Here is a 20720-nt window from a genome sequence, read left to right as displayed (position 1 = left end):
AATATGTGCACAGTTGCTTTGTTATTATCATTATTTTTATTTATTTTGTTTTTTTTTTTTACACAAATAAAAACCATTGAAAACAAATCACAGTTGTTCTTTTGCACATTTCTCACACCACACTGTCATTAAAAATAAATAATTTTTGTGTTCTCTTTGGGTCAAATGACACCTCTCTGGGTTTTATAGGTAAAAAGTTCATTTGACACCTCTGTGGGACTTCTAGTGTTAAATACCCTAGTTACAGTAGTAAAGAAATTGAGAATCGGAATCAGAATCGGTGAAATCCAAACGATGCCCAACCCGAGCAAAAAGGAAACACTCTGCGGTGTGTAGGTGACCAGCCATGTTATTTCTTGGCAGAAATGTTTTTAAACATTTGCTGTACATTCAGCTGATATAAAAATCTTGTCTTCAAATATGTAGAATAATTGTGAATTCATCAGTAGCAGTAGTAGTTTTAATATTTTAATAGGGACCTTTTTTCTCCGTCAAATGTATTTAAAAGAAACTAAAATTAAAGAGAGAATGTTAATTAACTGTGGAACCTTGTCATAATTTTATTTCTGTATTTTTTTAAATTCACAAAAAAAATTTGTGGTCTGGGTGCTGAATCCGGCCTTGAACACAGTTTCTTGGGTTCCAGTGGTTCTGTTTGTGTCCATGTTGGATGAACCAGGCATTTTAAACTCCTGTAGTAAACATGAAAAACAATATCAGGAAAAAACACTTGAAGAGAAAATGCATGATATCTGTAATAAAGTTTCAATGATAACGACACAAAATGAACACATTTTACAGATAATGTATTTGTCTAAATTGCCTTTAACTCTGTGTTAATATATTGAAGCAAATATATATTTATATTTCTTCTTCTGTATGTTAGAAATTGAACTCACCGCTCCTTCCAAGGTCTTCGTCTTCACATCAGTGTTCAGAATTCCATAACCTACATTCAAATGGACAGTTAACGACTACTTCATGATTGTGAAAATGAAATAAACGTGTCTGCATCATACAGCGAGGCTGTAGTTGTTGAGAAGTGTAAAGCAGATGAAGGTATTTAAATTATTTCCTTTTTAATCTGTCAAATATATATTATCTTCTTGCATCAAATTACCATTTCTCATGTTGAAAATGTCTTTCACTAATTTGTCAACGTTTACAAACGATGGAGGGACTGCCATGGTGACTATCGAGGAAGCAAAAAAAGCACAACAAATACATAAGTGAAAAATTAGCAATACATGTTATTTAATAAAGTTTGCAGCAGCCATGAACACTCAAACATGAGTTGTAGAGTAAACTCATATCCTGATGTAGTTTATGCAAATTTGTAGGAATTTACTTTGGGTTTCAACATTAAAACATGATGAAATGCACATATTTAATCAAACACTACAAAGGACATATCATCTAATATAGATGCAGATTAAGGGATACAGAGATGCATCAAGGATGATGTTACTGTAAGAATCACATATGTTCAACCTGGAAAAATTCTCCTCTTTATAATGAGACCAATCCTTCTTAAATGTTTAATAATTGCTTTATTCATCACTATAATAAAGTCTTGTATTTTATTTCCATTAAGTGTATAGAGCAAAATACTTATATGTGTGGTTCTAACCTGTGTAGTTAACCTTTCTTATATTTGCTTCTGTTTGGTAAAGGTTCAAAAAATAAGTGCAAATTTGAAAGACTTGCAGAGAAAAAGAAGTCAATAAGGGATGGAAAGACATGTTTGTTTGTTTTTGTTTTGTTTTTCAATAAAACATACATCTAGCTAGAACTACATGTACCATTCTTTCCCCTTGCGTAAAGTACAGGGAACCAAATGTCCAGATATATTTCATACCAAAATACATCCAGACTCAATTCAAAGGATTAGTGGTGATATATCTCTGTTATATTCCATTTCCATAGGGTTACTTGGTGTTAAATGTACACCAGTCACACCTTCCCAGGGTCAATGTTAAACTGGATCCTTTACTGTAATACCTCATTAAACTACTGTAGATAATATGGTAGCAAGTGCATTATAAGTAAATATAATTAAAAAAATACATTTTAAAATAAAAATAATAATAATAAAACAAAAACAACAGCATCGTTGTTAGACAACCAGCATTTCATTAAAAGTGGAATTTTAACAACCTGCTAAAGACATGTCAGGGTTCCTGAAGGGGAACATTTGATATTTACCTACTGTAGACACAAGAAAAGTAACTAAACAATAACTAAAGTCTGTCACTTACCTTGTTGAGGCAATTCGTATTTGTTTTCTAGGGTTCAGTGACCCTGTTTGTGTCCATGTTGGATGAACCAGAAGTTTTAAACTCCTACAGTAAACATGAAAAACAATATCAGGAAAAAAACTTGAAGAGAAAATGCATGATATGTGTAATAAAGTTTCAATGATAGCGACACAAACATCACAAGTTTATATATTCTTTGGATAGTGGATTTTGATTGGGCATTAATATTAACAGAATATGCCACAAAATGAACACATTTTACAGATAATGTATTTGTCTAAATTGCCTTTAACTCTGTGTTAATATATTGAAGCAAATATATATTTATATTTTTTCTTCTGTATGTTAGAAATTGAACTCACCGCTCCTTCCAAGGTCTTAGTCTTCACATCAGTGTTCAGAATTCCATAACCTACATTCAAATGGACAGTTAACGACTACTTCATGATTGTGAAAATGAAATAAAATTGTCTGCATCATACAGCTAGGCTGTAGTTGTTGAAAAGTGTAAAGCAGATGAAGGTATTTAAATTATTTTCTTTTTAATCTGTCAAATGTATATTATCTTCTTGCATCAAATTACCGTTTGCCTTGTTGAAGACGTCTTTCATCATTTGGAAAACGTTTGTAGACGATGGAGGGACTGCCATGGTGACTATCGAGGAAGCAAAAAAAAGCACAACAAATACATAAGTGAAAAATTAGCAATACATGTTATTTAATAAAGTTTGCAGCAGCCATGAACACTCAAACATGAGTTGTAGAGTAAACTCATATCCTGATGTAGTTTATGCAAATTTGTAGGAATTTACTTTGGGTTTCAACATTAAAACATGATGAAATGCACATATTTAATCAAACACTACAAAGGACATATCATCTAATATAGATGCAGATTTAGGGATACAGAGATGCATCGAGGATGATGTTACTGTAAGAATCACATATGTTCAACCTGGAAAAATTCTCCTCTTTATAATGAGACCAATCCTTCTTAAATGTTTAATAATTGCTTTATTCATCACTATAATAAAGTCTTGTATTTTATTTCCATTAAGTGTATAGAACAAAATACTTATATGTGTGGTTCTAACCTGTGTAGTTAACCTTTCTTATATTTGCTTCTGTTTGGTAAAGGTTAAAAAAATATGTGCAAATTTGAAAGACTTGCAGAGAAAAAGAAGTCAATAAGGGATGGAAAGACATGTTTGTTTGTTTTTGTTTTGTTTTTCAATAAAACATACATCTAGCTAGAACTACATGTACCATTCTTTCCCCTTGCGTAAAGTACAGGGAACCAAATGTCCAGATATATTTCATACCAAAATACATCCAGACTCAATTCAAAGGATTAGTGGTGATATATCTCTGTTATATTCCATTTCCATAGGGTTACTTGGTGTTAAATGTACACCAGTCACAGCTTCCCAGGGTCAATGTTAAACTGGATCCTTTACTGTAATACCTAATTAAACTACACAGGGAAACTACTGTAGATAATATGGTAGCAAGTGCATTATAATTAAATATAATTAAAAAAAATACATTTTAAAATAATAATAATAATAATAATAATAATAATAATAATAATAATAATAATAATAATAATAATAATTAAACAAAAACAACAGCATCGTTGTTAGACAACCAGCATTTCATTAAAAGTGGACTTTTAACAACCTGCTAAAGACATGTCAGGGTTCCTGAAGGGGAACATTTGATATTTACCTACTGTAGACACAAGAAAAGTAACTAAACAATAACTAAAGTCTGTCACTTACCTTGTTGTCAGTGTTTAGTAGTAATTAATTGTTTCAGGTCGATATAGAGGCGTGTGTTGACGTCACCGGACCTCAAAATACAGCTGTTCTGTCACTGTCGGAATGAAAACAAAAAATTGTATTTCAGTTTTTACATAACAGTGAAAGATATAGCTGTCAAATTTCAGATAGATGGTATTTATGGTTTTAAATGTGTTTTTTTAAAGAAATAATGCATTACCTAAATAGGTATAGCGAAGAAAAACGATAGTTTGGAGAGCGCTAAATAGGCGTGGCTAACTTCTATGAACGTAACTAATGTATTGAGGCTTCGAATAACGTCGCGCCAGATCCTTTCAACTTTTACTTTATTTACGTCACTTCCGGTTTACGTAAGGGTTCTTTTTAGTTTTACACAAAAACAAGTAGCATTATAAGTTATTTTTTTAGTTAGTCAATGAATTAATAAATTAACACAAAGGTTTGAGCAAGTTTTTTTTTTCTTTTTTAAAGATACAACTAATTACTCATTTAAATGCCTTTTATCCTTATTGTCCACTTCCATCTGTCATTCATTAGGCTATTTTAATTGAGTGACTGTTAATTAAAACGTGTCTGCACTTAAGAAATATTCAAGAATTCTATAATTTTTATTGTCTTGTAATTTTATTTAGTGTAAAGTGGTTGAACAGTGGTGTATGTCGGAGTCCTGAGCTCAACACTGTAAATCTTCACTTTTTGCATGTTTACCTCTGTGATTGTGCAGGATTTCTGAAGATCTGCAGAGATAATGTCAATCACCTTTTATTACTTTTCTAAGTCTCAAAGAAAAAAAAAACACATTACACTTAAAGCACAATGTATTTTAGACAAATACAATATTCAAAGCAACTGTAAACATATTTCTTCATGTGCATGTTGCTGGAGTTTTGTACACAGGATATAAAAATACCTATTGACACATATAAAATCAAATAAATTATAGCAAACATACATACAAATTGTAGTGATCTGTGATTACAGATGAATGCTAGAGAAATTGCAACACGAAAAAAAAAACTTGGTCTTTAACTGACACTGATTGATTTTCCTAATATACAAATAAAAAAGTCTAACAAACACTTTTTTTTTTAGTTTTTTTTTTTTAGACATGCAGACATTTCTACACCGAGAACACGACCATGGTACAACACTTAAAGTGACTGGCAAATGGCATTATGTTTAAGACAGCTGGAAACACTTTTGGCTGATGTCACATTTTTTTTTTTTCTTCAATATTTAAGAATAGAAATGTAAGTTTTTAATGTACGTAAGAGTTACTGGTGTACAGCTTAAAGTAAATACCTATATATGAGTTGAATACTGGTTATAGGACTTAACTTTCTAAGTTTTGTCACCATCAAAACAAACAGTTTTCATGGTTATAAATTAATAAATGCTATGTAAAACTGTACTACACAAAGTGACGTCCTTTCAGGAAAAAAAGAAAAAACACCAAATTCTCCACTTTGTTGACTTCATATATTTGGACCAGATCATTTACAAGGCTTTAAGATTATTCAAAACTTCTTTCTGGTTTGACTCGAAGGTTAGAACCTAAATCTAAACCATTGAAGAGTTTGTGTATCTGTCAGACTTCTGTTGATACGTTTACAACATGCGTCTTTGTTAATGACGTTCCAAAACGCCTCCGTTGGCAACTTGACAAAACAGGAGGACATGGATGTTTTTCACCCGATGAGCCTCCTCATCACAGCAGGTCTAGAGAAGGGCCAGCAGTACTCGTTGGGCACTGGATTATTGACGTTGCACTCAAAAAAGGAGAACATGGGGAAACAGATGCGCGGCCGTCGACTCTGTTGGGAGGCTCGGGTGTTTGCCAGGGTGTGGTAGTACAAAAAGAGTCTGGTAGTGATGTAGAAGGCTATGAACACGTCGATGGAATAGTGTTCGTGTGCTGCAAGGATGAAAAAAATGCCGAAAAGGTTCAGGACCCAGGACAGGGTGTGAATAAAGTTCCAGCTCCGTGGAGTGTCTATAGGAAAGAAGACAAACTGCACATTTAAATTAATACATGGAGTTTCAATATTCAATCAACCAGTTTTCAAAGTAAATGCATGTGCTTGTAGTTGCAATACCAGTAACTGACACTAGATGGAAGCACAGGTACTAGATAATACACAACATTGGAATGATTTTACAAATTACAAACATTTTATCTTTAAACTCATCTTTACACCACTTTGAAGATTCATGTTAAAATGGTGATATGATTCTTATCCCGATACATAGGTCATGATACGTTAAATATAACCCGATATTAAAGTATAAGGCGATTATTGCGATTTTTTTTTATATATATATATATATATATATATATATGACTTAAGAAATAACTAATCTGTAAATTTGTAGACCTTCATGAGAACATTATGTATGAAATATATTTTATTGGCATTTTTTACACTCAAAACATTGGCTTTAACATGCCATGTGCAAATAATAAAAAAAAACAATCTACCTGTGGCTTTTAAACCAACTTTGACTTTAGTGCATCTTAACTGAGGTTTATGCCTAGAACAAATAAATGCAGAAAGTTACTACTTTCTTTTTAGATTTAATTGAAAAAAACACAAGCTTGACCAGCTGGGAAAAAAAAATCAATATGGATGCATTTTGAATCGATCCGAGAATCGCGCTACGCATTATGGCGATATATCACAGAATCGATCTTTTCCAACACCCCTAATTATTAGTTTTTTTTGGTTCATTAAAAATAAAGACAATATAGAGAAACATTATATAACACAAATAAATTAAAAAAAATACATGATATATACATTAGGATTGGCAAAAATATGATTTTAAAACATTTTTTAAAATATGCCTGAAGTTGAATTGTCTTTCAGGTCCATAATTTGTTCCTGAAGTGTAAATAGTTGGTATTAGGACGATTTGTGACCAAGTTAGAGTTTGAAGAAAGTCGAGTATTGTACGAGTAAACATATGATGGGAGTATTTGATCTTCTCTTGAAATAGTCTTGGTTAGGCAGTTAAAATTAATCTTCTTTATGAATATTAGTAAATTATAATGCATTTTAGTCTCAATGAGGGGCCATGATAAGGTGCGCTATTAGCTGAACATCTGAGAACCGTCACAAAAAATGTATTAATTGGAGACATTTTGAAGGAAATTTTTATTTATTTTTTTAATCTTAAGAAATATATTTTTTTAATTATTTTATTTTTAATCTTTTTTTTAACTAATAATGTGTAATTTGTCTTATTTGATTCACTTTATAAATGATTAGGAGAAAAACTGCTCAATTAATCTCACAAAATTCAGTTTCCAAAATAGCAACTCACACTCTGTGACAAAAAAATTGAGCATAGTGAGGACAACGGTGTGGCCGCTAAACATGTAGTCTCCACACGTGTGTACTCCTGTTAGGGACATCCCAAACCCACTCCAAATGGCCACAGCTCGCTGTATTTTGGCCCACATGTCCCCGTATATCTAAGGAGGAGGAAAAGGATTATGTTGAAAAAGATCTAGTATCTGAGGAGAAGTTTCTCATGTGTTACCTTTCCTGAGCACTGCAGATGCTGCCCTGGCACAGAGAGCGACGTGACGAACATGGTGATGCAGCGGAGCATAAACACCGTTCCCATAAGGCTGCACATGCGTCACAGCAGAATCGACCTGCACATCACAAGACATGAATAACCTGAAACATGTTTCCGCTCACATGGTGACTAAGGCTGCGTTCACACTGCAGGCAAATGTGGCCCAAATCCGTTTTTTGGGGGTCAAGTATCCAGATCTGATTTTTTAAAAGCAGTGTAAACTAGGACTGTGACGATATCTCGATACGGCGATATATCACAATATTGTTTTTTTTCGCACGATCGATTATCGATATGCTTGCGCTAAGTATTGATTTTTTTTTTTTTTCAAAATCTTTTATGCTTTTTCACTAAAATGTGCAGGTACGTCTTCACAAATTTTGTCACTGTTTGTTGAAGGAACCAATATATTGTTTACTGGAATATTGCACTATAATGGTGTCACTGGTAAGAAAAACCCTATTTATTGTTTACAGAAAGCACTATTGGAGATACTTATTCATTTACATTGGCATGTTGACACTTATTTACAGAAATGTTGCACTAACATAGTGTCACTGTTCATAGGACACTTTTTCAATGTATTGTCTTTCAGAGACATAAAATAAAAATTGTGTTTTTTCACGTAATCTTTTTTTTTTCTTGTTATGTCATAGATTATTGTAGATTGACTTCTGACCAATATATCAATAATCGCAGTATTGTCATATTATGAGATAATTGTTATCGTGTGCTTTGTATCGTGTATCGTATTGTGAGGTACCCAGAGGTTCCCACCCCTAGTGTAAACACTCAAATCCGACCCATATCAGATTTAGACCACTTTCATATGTGGCCCTGAATCAGATACACATCAGATCTTTTTCAATGCGACCCCAGTGTGAACGGACAAGGCGGATTTGATGGGCGTTTGATACGTTACCGTCATTATTAACAGTTGTAGGAGCTGTGTAGTATTTCCCACATTAATTAATTGAATAACACTGGTTGGAGCGGCCAGGATGGACTGGAGATTCCGGTCAGAGCATCAGGAGGACTAGATGATTTAAGAATGCTTCTTTAATGTTTACAGCTGATTGTTCCAGAATGACAGCATATACTTTCATGTAGGTTCATATGTATTTGTGTATGCGTGGTCTGGAAATACAATAAGAATGTGAGAATGAATTAGCAAGATAATAACAAAATAAACATAAGAACACAACATTTACCCAGCAGAAACCAAGCTACATTATAAGCCTGCACATGCACATATATCCAGCAGAAATTAAGCTATCAACAGCCTGCACAAGCACTGCAGCAATCCTATGCTAAGTTAGCATTAGCTCAGATGACAGCAGACAGGCCTGAATAAACCACTAATTAAAGCCTTAAATGTCTATCCAAACAGCAGTCAGTGTCAGCAAAATACACATAAACATCAGCAATATATATTCAAAGGTAAATTAAGAACATTTAAACAGTAAAGTAACTTATTTTAGAACAGATGACGCACACATGGTAGCTCTGTCAGAACAGGACATGGAACAATGTGCAACACTGAAAGAGGCACGTGTAGAAACACAAAACAAACATTAGTTCGCCCCAGTCTTCCCAACAAGCTGTGAGCGCAGCATGGTTGTGAACTGTCCTCTGATCCGCCATGATGAATTCATGTTGGGTGTGGGATACATATGTACAGTGAAGAAAATAAGTATTTGAACACCCTGCTATTTTGCAAGTTCTCCCACTTAGAAATCATGGAGGGGTCTGGAATTTTCATGGAAGGTGCATGTCCACTGTATGAGAGATAACCTAAAAAGAAAAATCCAGAAATCACAATCTATGATTTTTTAACAATGTATTCGTGTGATACAGCTGAAAATAAGTATTTGAACACCTGTCTATCAGCTAGAATTCTGACCCTCAAAGACCTGTTAGTCCACCTTTAAAAGTCCTCCTCCACTCCACTGTATTATCCTGAATCAGATGCACCTGTGTGAGGTCGTTAGCTGCATAAAGACACCTGTCCACCCCATACAATCAGTAAGACCCAAACAGTCAGCATGGCTAAGAGCAAAGAGCTGTCCAAAGACACCAGAGACAAAATTGTACTGTATTGTTTGACCTCTGTAATTGCAAACAAAGGCTACTCTACCAAATATTAACGTTGGTGTTCAAATACTTATTTTCAGCTGTATCACATGAATTAATTGTTAAAAAATCATAGATTGGGATTTCTGGATTTTTCTTTTTAGGTTATCTCTCATACAGTGGACATGCACCTTCCATGAAAATTCCAGACCCCTCCATGATTTCTAAGTGGGAGAACTTGCAAAATAGCAGGGTGCTCAAATACTTATTTTCTTCACTGTATGTGTATATACGTATATATGCATATGTGTGTATCCATAAAATGAAGAGTCCGTCCTTAAGACTGCTCTACTGTAAAGTGCCTTGAGATACCATTGGTTATGATTTGGCGCTATACAAATAAAAGATTGACTGATTGATCACCATGGAGCAGAGAGGGACAGGCTTTAAGCATCCATTGTTGAATCAATCAGTTTTTTGTACAAGAACATGGATTATCCTTATGTTTGATACGTGGATTATGTAAATAGATCCACTGTCTAATGCGTGCACTGCTTGACTGTGTGTGTTGGACGTGCTCTTGTTTCCCCGTGCACTGATCTGTTATGTCGACATTAATAGTTGTTTATTAATAAAAGCAAAGCAAAAAGAAGTCAATAAGGGATGGAAAGACATGTTTGTTTGTTTTTCTTTTGTTTTTCAATAAAACATACATCTAGCTAGAACTACATGTACCATTCTTTCCCCTTGCGTAAAGTACACGGAAACAAATGTCCAGATATATTTCATTCCAAAATACATCCAGACTCAATTCAAAGGATTAGTGGTGATATATCTCTGTGTTTCAGGGATTCCTGTTTGTGGCTCCACCCCTCAGTGATGTCTGTGTGCTTGGTTGGTGATTGATTAGCTCCCTCGTGTTTTCACCCAGGTGTGGCCCATTCCCAATCAGGCCTCCTCCACTATTTAGCTGAGTGTTTGGACACAGTATGACTGCGGGATCATTGTGTGTGTGATGTCAGGGTCGTTGTTGCCTTCCTCGTGTCTGGTCTTGCTCCCTGTTCCTACTCCCCTGTTTTTTGGATTTGAGTTTAGATTTTGGAATTTGCTTTACTAATGAACATGGACTGGTTCCAAGAACGCTACTCCTGCATCCTGCCTCCATCTTTCCCTGCATTTGGGTCCACACCAACAACAAACCGTGACATAAACTACACAGGGAAACTACTGTTGATAATATGCCAGCAAGTGCAATATAATTAAATATAATAAAAATTTAAAAAAACAAACCTCAAATTACATTAAAAAAACAAAAAAAAAAACCAAAGACAACAGCAGGGTTCCTGAAGGGGATTATTTGATATTTACCTACTGTAGACACAAGAAAAGCATTGAACTGCTTGGTTGTGAGTGTCAACATTGGGACGCCGAGACATAGCATTTGCATTAGTGTGTTTACCTTCCCTGTGCAGCAGTTTGTAATCATAAACATCCAGCTCAAGAATCCAACGACTGCGCGGCCTGTAGGATCATTATCCACTTGGGCCTTCCTCAAGTTGAGGAGGTGCTTATGATCTGTGATCACAGTAAACAGGCAACCTGAAAGAAAGTGTTTAAAATGTGTAACTTGACCACACAACAGCCCAAAGCTCCCGGTCAAAGTTGGACCACTTCCTTTCCAAAAAAAGTCACTTGTTTCTGTGCAAGCTGACACTTACTGGGTTTTAACTTGAGGCCAGATGAGTGAAACCTGCTGAACACCTCTTCCAGGCTCTTAATGTGATCTGAAAAACAGCAGTTGAAACCAAACATCATCCAAATAAATCAAACACTCCTTCCAGTGTACTCCATGAAGCACCAGCTCCATCAACCTTTGGAACGTTGGTGGGGCATCAGTTAAACCCATAGGCATGACTTTAAACTGGTAAAGAGCACTGCCTGTGCTAAATGCTGTTTTCTCCCTGTCACATGGGTTAAGCTCAACCTGCCAATATCCACTGGATAAGTCCATTGTGCACCAGATAAGCTGTCAAGGGCATCTGCAGGGTGAGGCAGGGGGCATGAGTCTTTGACGGTGGTTGCATTCAGTTTTCGATAATCAATACAGAACTGGTAGCTGCCATCTTTTTTTCTCACAAGGACAACAGGTGAGGACCAAGGGCTGCAACTGTCTTCGATTACATCTTGTGAAAGGAGCTGTTGAACCTGCCTGTCTATCTCTGCTCTTACACTGGGAGATGTTATGTATGCTCTCTGTCTGATAGGTGGAGTAACTGAGGAATTTATACTGTGCCTGACTATGTCAGTTTGTCCATAGTCTTGGTCATGAGCACTGAAAACATCAGAATATGCTAGCAGCACTCTAGCTTTGTCCGCTGTTCACTGGAAAGTACAGAGTGGTCAATGTCAACATTAGGTAACGACTGTCGTGAGGGGGGGTCAGCTACCATACCAACTGTGGCCGTATCTGCTATATGATAGTCATCATAAACGAGAGAAATGTTGCACTGGGTCATCTTAGACTTAGCAGAGTCATAGGTCATCTGGCAGCCTCCCAGCCAACCTTTATATTTATTTTTGATTTATTTATTCGTTTATTTGATATGGACATAACAACTGCATTGGACAAACCAGATACATCGTTTTCAGTGTTATAGCAAAACTGCTAATTTGCAACACCTGTCCATAGGAGGCAACACATTTCACAATACACAATGCAATACAATACACATTACACTATTTAAAAGGTAAACAATACACATCAGAATACATTTCATAAAGCGTTACCATGTGAGCAGCTTTGACTTGACTTCAGCCATTGTTTCAGACCTCTGTAAAACCTGTTCATGTCAGTCTGCAGTTTTAAATTAGTGGGCAGAGAGTTCCACAGGCTGGATCCATTAAAAGAGAAACTGGACTGTCCAAAAGATTTTGTAAATTTTGGGAGAACACAGTCCCCACTGAACGAGGGTCTGGTGTTGGGTCTACGGGAGTCCTGACGCCGAACAATGAGAGCTGAGAACAGCGGCGACACATGACTGTTCAAACATTTAAAGACCAATTTCAGAGTACTAAAATTTATAAAGTTTTCGAAAGTAAAAAGATTATGTCTATGAATGATGTCACAGTGATGCCATCTCATAGGTTTTCTATCAAATACCTTGACTGCCTGTTTGTACAATGAAACAACTGGCTTGAGTGTGGACGGGGAGGTTTGTGACCAGGATGTGATGCAGTAGGACAGATGTGAAAAAAATCATAGCATGCATGTATAGCAGGGCGGCCTGATGGGACAGATCCCTCCTGATGAAGCGAAAACAGTTCAAGTTGGATTTGACCTTTTTACACACATTTTTGACTTGACTTTGAAATTTAAGGTTATCATCAATAATAATTCCAAGATATTTGGTCTCTTTTACTACTTGTATGATTTCATTGTTTATGCTGACTTCAAAGGTGCTGTTAGAGGGTCTTGTTTTAATTGAGAAACAGACAGCAACGGTTTTCTTCACATTTAAGGTTAGGTGAGACAGCTCGAGCCATTTATAATAATAATAATAATGCATCAGTTTTATATAGCGCTTTATCATAGACACTCAAAGTCGCTTTACAGAATTAAGGCATTATTCTTTCACTCCACACTTAGTGGTGGTAAACTACTGTTGTAGCCACAGCTGCCCTGGGGCAGACTGACGGAAGCGAGGCTGCCATAGTGCGCCATCGGCCCCTCCGACCACCACCAACACTCACTCACACACTACATTCATACTAGGCAATGTAGGTGAACTGCCTTGCCCAAGGGCACAATGACAGATACCACTGGGGTGACTGCCACCCCACTGTGGCACCTGGAATTCTCAGTGGTCTCCCATCCAACTACTAACCAGGCCCAGACCTGCTTAGCTTCCGAGATCTAACGGGATCGGGCAATGACAGGCTGGTATGGCCATTTAGAGATGTTTACTAGGGCAAGTGTCAACTGCTGCGGTGCCAGAGCTGGAGTTTTAGCAGACAGATGGATTACTGTATCATCTGCGTACAGCTGGCAGTTGACACCTTGGCAGCTATCAGGGAGGTCATTGATGTACATTGTGAACAACAACGGCCCCAGTACTGATCCTTGAGGAACCCCCATGTTGTTAAGGAAGAGAGCTGACATCACCCCATTAACCTTAACGCACTGCTGTCTTCCCTCCAAATATGATTTTAACTATGCTAAAGAGCTTGGTGACATTTTAAAGAGCTGGAGTTTGTTAAGCAGAACGCTGTGATCCACAGTGTCAGAGGCTTTTTTTAGGTCTAGAAATACTGCACCGACTACTTGCCCTTTGTCTAGAGGCCCTTTGATCTTCTCTAGCAGGAAACAGTTAGCTGTTTCGGTGCTGTATTTGCGCCTAAAACCAAATTGTTGAGGATGCAGCAGCTGGTTTGACTCAAGATGTTCAATGAGTTGTTCTGCAATTACCTTTTCCAGGATTTTAAACACGACAGGGAGAATGGCAATAGGCCTGTAGTTGTTGGGTGTGTCCTTTTCGCCTGACTTGTGGATCGGTGTTATTACAACGGGCTTCCAGCACTGTGGGAATGTATTTGACCTGATTGAGAGATTAACTAAATATGTAACTGGTTGTAGCAGACTGTCCTGATGTTTTTTAATCAAGGTCATACTTAAGTTATGGATGTCTTTTGCCGCGGAGTTGTTCATATTTGTAATTATCTTTTTAACTTTATCAGAAGAGACCTCTTGGATTTTAAAAAGGCTTGCATTTACTAAGTTAAAATCTTCAACACATGTCACCTTGTTTTTAAATGTTCTTGCTAGTTCATGCACAGTCTATAAAAAAATTATTAAAAACATTTGCCATTGACTCATTGTTATTGACCAGAGTGCCATCCACTTTGATGGAATCTATCATTACGTGCTTTTTCTTTGCAGGGTTGGTTAAGTAGTTTATGTGTTGCCACAGTGTGGCGCTACAACCGTTAGCCTCTTCTATCTTTTTAGTAAAGTAGTCAGTTTTGGCTATACGTAGATTGCTTATGACTTGGTTTCTCAGTGTGGTATAAATTTGATGATCCGTGCCGTTTCTAGACTTCAGAGACTTTTTACGTGCAGTGTCGAAGAGTTACGAATGTAACTATGGTTCTATGAATCCCGAATGACCGCCAGAGGCGGTGCTTTAAGCACTGAATATTCCCCTTCGCGCATGCGCAGTGCGAGTATGTATACCAACAATGTCACCAGTGACCCCTGGATGACCCAGAGGAAGTTTATATCTTCCGGTGTCACTCCAGGGTACTTTCCTACAGAATCTTCTCGCGAGCACACGAGGATTCTGAGTGACAAAGAGACTGGCGGTCATTCGGGATTCATAGAACCATAGTTACATTCGTAACTCTTTGTTCTATTTCATCCCTGCTGACCGCCAGAGGCGGTGCTTTAAGCACTGAATGACTTATACCAGAAAAGTCACAAAGAATCCTGCTTACCACCCTTCAGTGTGTAGGGTCAGAGGACTCTGGCCGAAGAACCACAGCCAATGGATGGGGTGTGGCTACATTCACCCTGTAGAATCTGGAGAAAGTGCCAGGCGACGCCCATGAGGCTGCAGCACAGATGTCCTCCAGGGGCACTCCCCTCAGGGCAGCCCATGACGTAGCAACACTCCTGGTAGAGTGGAACCGCACACCAGATGGGATGAGACGGTTACTTGCCCGATATGCATGGGCAATCACATCGACAATCCAGTTGGACAGGCGCTGCTTGGAGACAGCACCACCCCTGTTAGGGCCACCATAACAAAGAAAGAGCTGATCAGACCCCCGAAAACCTACAGTAGCTGCAATGTAGGCTTCCAGGGCACGCACTGAGCACAACAGGTCAGACTGAACCTCTGGCTCCACGGAAGAAGGGTTGAACCGTGCCAGCCGAATGGGCTGGTTGAGGTGAGCGCGGAACAGCACTTTAGGGAGAAAAGCTGTGTTCGGCCACAGAGTGACTCCCGAGCCGTCTGAATTCCACCTCAGACATGTGTCGCTGATTGACAGGGCGTGCAGCTCACTGACACGCTTTGCGGAGGAAATGGCCAGAAGGAACGCAGTCTTAAGGGTAACCCACTTCAGCGCTGCTCGTGCCAAGGGCTCAAACGATGGAAGGCGCAATGCCTCCAGCACCAGGGGAAGATCCCATGCTGGAGTCCTTGTGGCTCTCGGAGGATGCAACCTCCAAGCTCCTCTCAAAAAAAGGGACACCAGCTTGTGGCTACCAATCGTGCCATTGTCGACCATTACATGTCTGCAAGATATTGCTGCGACATAGACTCTCAGCGTTGAATGAGAAAGCCCTTTGTCCAGAAGGGACTGGAGAAAGTCCAGAATAGCTGGCACAGGGCAGTGCACAGGGTCCACCTCCCGCCTTGTACACCAGTCGGAAAACAGTTTCCATCTGTTCTCATACTGGAGGCGAGTAGACGGCGCTCTTGCATTCATTATAGTATATCTAACTGGGTCGGCACAGACGCTTAGGAGCGTCTCGGGCCCCCCAGTGGCCAAACGCACAGTTGAAGGAGTTGTGGATTGGCCAGTTGGGACAGGAGATCCCTCCTGTCGGGAAGGCGCCACGGTGCGCTGTGACAGAGGCTGTGCAGCAGCGGGAACCAGCTCCTTCCTGGCCAGAAGGGTGCTACAAGCAGGATCCTGTGGCCCTCCTGAAGGACCCTGTGAAGTACCAGCTGAATCAGAGGAAATGGAGGGAAGGCATACAGGAGGCCATCCGGCCAAGGATGAGCCAATGCGTCCAGGCCAAGAGGACTGGTTGTCTCAGCTAAGGAGAACCACAGAGGGCAGTGGGTAGACTGCTCCGAAGCAAAGAGGTCCACCTCTGCCCTGCCGAATATGCTCCATATAATGTTCGTTACCTCCGGGTGGAGGTGCCACTCCCCTGACGGAGGTTTCCGACGGGAGAGGAAGTCCGCCAAGTGGTTCTGCTCTCCCGGTATATGCATTGCTCGTATACTGATCAAGCGGGGGGCTGCCCATGTGAGGAGCTCCCTTGCCACTTCCAGCAGCCGTGCAGACTTGGTACCGCCCTGATGGTTTATGTGATACACTGTAGACGTGTTGTCTGACCGCACAAGGACATGCTTGTCCCTCAGATGCGGCAAGAAGTGCTTCAGAGCTAGGTGAACCGTACGCAGCTCCAACACATTGATGTGTGCACCTTGGTCTTCCACAGGCCAACGCCCCTGGGCCGTCCTGCTCTGCCACACCGCACCCAATCCTGAAGGGGATGCGTCTGTGGTAACGGCCTCCCTGCGAGATGGAACGGAGCCTATAGGAACGCCTCTGAGCAAGTAAGCCCTGTCCCTCCACGGAGCCAGGGCGCAAAGACACTGTTGTGAGACCTTGAGCCTCCTGCTCCTGTGCCGCTTGGCATCCAAGTGAAAACTGTTCACCCACCTCTGCAGTGGGCGCAGCGACAGCAAGCCCAGAGGGACTACCCCCGAGACTGACGTTAGCTTGCCCAAAAGACGGAGGACAGAAACATAGGTCAGCCAGTGGCCCTCCCTGAATAAGGCGAGCTGGCGAAAAATACCGTCCACACGGTGGGGGGAGGGTTTTGCCGTCATAGTTACACTGTTCATTAAAACCCCAATGAAAGTTGTGACCCGGGATGGCACCAGGCAACTTTTTTCCACATTCACCTTGAGTCCAAGTCGAGCCACATGGGACAGGAGATGCTCTTTGTCTTGTGACGCCTGGACCCGGGATGGAGCACAGATCAGCCAGTCGTCCAGGTATGGGAGAACCTTCAAGCCCCGAGACTGTAGAGGTGCTAGGGCTGCAGACACACACCTTGTGAAGACCCTTGGGGAGAGAGAGAAGCCGAAGGGCAGCACCCTGAACTGCCAGCGGCGGCCGCGGTATGCGAAGCGCAGAAACTGCCTGTGTTGCTGAGCAATTGGGACGTGAAAGTACGCGTCCTTGAGGTCTATTGATGTGAACCAGTCCCCATGAGCCACCGTTCTGAGGACATCTGCTGTGGTCAGCATGTGAAAAGGTATGACCTTCAGAAATTTGTTCAACCCTCTGAGGTCTAGGATTGGGCGGAATCCGCCTGTCTTTTTTTTTTCACTAAAAAGTACGTTGAGTAGAACCCCCGGTGATCTGACCCAGGGTCTACAGGCTCGATGGCGCCCTTGGCCAGGAGGGCAGACAGCTCCTGGTCCAATGCGAGAACCTTTGCCGGGTCGCTGATGGATGTCATTCTGACCCGGCCGGATGTGGGGGGCCGACGGCGGAATTGAAGTTTGTACCCGTAGGTTAGGGTGGCGACCACCCACGGGTCTGAAGCATGAGTAGCCCACTGTTGGAGCTGCTGATGCGAAAAAAGTCCGACCGCCGGCCCCAAAGCCTCAATCTCTGCCCCCCCGGCCCCTCGGGGCCCTAGTGGGAGGGCGGAAGGGCTCTGGAGCTCGAAATTGTCTGGGGGGCAGGCGAGTAGAGCCCCGAAAATCCCAGACTGGTCTCCGTGCGGGACGCTGGGCATCACGACGACCAGTGGAGTGAGTTGTCGACGGCATGTGGCTGCGAAAAACCGCTGGGGGGCCCCTCAGCCTGCCGGCCGGGGGTCTATCAGGAGGAGGCATCCGGCTAAGCCCGGCAAGCTGCTGCCTGGTCTGCCCCGCCTGGATGGTCCGTTCCAGCGCTTCCTGGGCTGCTGGACCAAATATCTCCCCAGGTTCGACCGGGAGGCTGCGCAGCATTCTCCTGGCTGCCTCCGTAAAGTTTGACTGAGACAGCCAAACCTGACGAAGAGCTTGGACTAAGATGGACATTATTCGCCCAAGCTCTCTGGACATGAGCCCAAAAGCCTCCAATGAGGCATCACAGGTGACCGCATCGGCATGTACACCGCCCCCCTGCAGTGAGGCTGAGAGGGCCAACATGAGGTGTGATAGGGAGTTTCCCATGCGACCAGCGCGTGCTCCAGCATCATAAGCCCTCGTAAGAAGGTCATCGGTTATTCGACACTGGGGTCGAGGACACCTAGCATCCCTTCGAAGTGCTTCATCTGGGGGCACAATAAGAGAAGCGATGGCAGGCTCGATGGGCGGAGTGCGATCCAGTCCGGCCCCCGCTGCATCATGCATGGCTGCCAGGGTCCGCCCATCTGCAGAGAGACGGGAGCAAGCCTTACTGTCCCTCCAACAGGACTGCAACTCCCTCAGATAATCCTCTGAATGAGGAATAGCGAAAGCTGTGGGGGCAGGCCTGCGCCTGAAGAAGGCGCTTGCAGATGCTGCCTCTGCCTGCTGTGGGACAACTGTGTGCAGCCGCTGTAGAGCCAGGCGCATGACAGCGCGCATGGAGTTGTCTTCCACCTCGGCCCCCGAACTGTGATCCGAGGAGTGGGAGCCCTGCTCAGACACCTGGGATCCGACATCCAAATTCTCCCCATAATCACAGAAATGGCTAGCCGAAGCAGCCAAAGAGAGTGTATCCTCCTCAGGCAACAGCGTTGGCATTGGGGGAGAGAGTGCCGCATCAGCCACCAGGGGAATAACCGGCTGGCTGTCGGCCAGCAGGGATCTCATCTGAGCCAATTCAGCAGACAGCTGCTCAACTTTAGATGATAACCCACTGTGGTCAGACTTCATTCTCTTCCTGGAGGGGGCAGCTGCCGCAGCCACTGCCCGCCTCTTGGAGCGTGTCTGACGGGTCTGAGGTGGCTGGCCTGGGGGGAGGTCGACTACGGCAACTGAGCCTTCCACCCCCGCCAACCTGGCAACCCTGGCCGCCCGAGGCAAGTAGCTGCAGTTCATGCAGGGATTGCCCGACAGCGCCTCCCCCAGGTGCTCAGGGCCAAGGCATGTGGGGCATAGGTCGTGGCCATCTTCTGGCTGTAAAGAAACCCCACAAGATGTGCAAATATGTGAGCCATCCATCGTTGCTTAACTGAGAAGTCACTGATTTCAACACAGGTATTCAACAAAGGGAGGGAGCGCGCACGCCGCCTTTCTGGTACCACCCTGCACTCCTCGGCTTAGCCTGAGCGCGGACGCCGTAGGTTGGGCGAGTATAGGGACCGTATACTGGGGAAGGGAGCGCGCACGCTGCCTGCACAGTAGAGGCCCAATATAATAAATAAAAAACAACCACTGCACTGTGGTCCTCACCCAGACTGGGCTCTTTTAACAGAAGATGACACTAGCTTAGCCGGTGATGCTAATGTAAACAAATCCACGCCTGGCTCTGGGCGTGCGCACACAACCCACCAGCAAACAAATAAAGTCGACTAACTTAAATTTCGGGAGTAGGCTGCTCAAATGCAGCCTTCACCGACCATCTCTTTCATTTTTTATAAAGACAACCGTTGATCTGCCGAATAAGCGGCTACTTACCTTGTCAGCGTGTGTCGTCGGGACCAAACACAAACCATATGCTGGGGGGAGGCGGCGCTAACGCGGCCTGTGCCAACAGAGGTTGCTAATGGGTGAAGCTACCGCTACCCAAACACTCACCGTCGCAGCTCCTGGAGGGCGAATGCACGCTGCTCCGACCTACCACAGTCACGGAGCTACTTGCGACGGCAGCTGTATGCACAGTATTCCAGTAACTGCGCGCGAGAAGAAAAAAAGGAAAGTACCCTGGAGTGACACCGGAAGATATAAACTTCCTCTGGGTCATCCAGGGGTCACTGGTGACATTGTTGGTATACATACTCGCACTGCGCATGCGCGAAGGGGAATATTCAGTGCTTAAAGCACCGCCTCTGGCGGTCAGCAGGGATGAAATAGAACACGTTTTTTCATTATATGCCAAATATCGTCGTTAAAGCATGGGAGGGAATGTTTTTTTGGTTTACTTGTCCATGTTTTAGTAAACTGTTTTACCATATTACTCAGTGTAGTGACAAAGATATTAGCACCTTGGTTCATATTGGACTCTTTCATAACATTATCCCAGTTTAACTGGTTCAGTTCTTCTTCAAAGATATTTA

At 41.7% G+C, this 20720-nt stretch overlaps 1 protein-coding gene, 1 long non-coding RNA gene and 1 pseudogene across 5 annotated transcripts; all 3 read right to left on the bottom strand.

The window, feature by feature from the left end:
* Nucleotides 1-545: 545 nt before the first annotated feature.
* LOC114481258 (uncharacterized) lies at nt 546-9166 on the bottom strand. Of its 4 annotated transcripts, none has more exons than XR_003676226.1 (12): nt 9141-9166; nt 8568-8782; nt 7604-7721; nt 7385-7535; nt 4769-6053; nt 4040-4133; nt 2842-2913; nt 2621-2670; nt 2259-2342; nt 1121-1192; nt 900-949; nt 546-692 (listed from the first exon to the last, which is right to left on the bottom strand). It is a non-coding gene; the product is annotated as an uncharacterized LOC114481258 (long non-coding RNA). The 4 variants fall into 4 exon arrangements; XR_003676227.1 differs by having other exon boundaries at nt 8568-8681; XR_003676225.1 differs by lacking the exon at nt 9141-9166 and having other exon boundaries at nt 8568-9107.
* A 4388-nt stretch (nt 9167-13554) lies between these two features.
* Nucleotides 13555-13672, bottom strand: LOC114482069 (uncharacterized; annotated as a pseudogene).
* Nucleotides 13673-15880: 2208 nt separating this feature from the next.
* Nucleotides 15881-19665, bottom strand: LOC114481864 (uncharacterized). Its single transcript, XM_028476919.1, is given in 3 exon segments — nt 15881-17838; nt 17841-18202; nt 18258-19665. Coding segments are annotated over 3 exon segments (3369 nt in total). The 3' UTR covers nt 15881-16239.
* Between the last annotated feature and the right edge of the window lie 1055 nt (nt 19666-20720).

The sequence above is a fragment of the Gouania willdenowi genome, chromosome 19 (genome assembly GCF_900634775.1).
Source record: "Gouania willdenowi chromosome 19, fGouWil2.1, whole genome shotgun sequence".
Classification (NCBI taxonomy): domain Eukaryota; kingdom Metazoa; phylum Chordata; class Actinopteri; order Blenniiformes; family Gobiesocidae; genus Gouania; species Gouania willdenowi.
The sequence above is the reverse complement of the archived record's forward strand: the minus strand, read 5'-3'. Positions and strand labels throughout refer to the sequence as shown.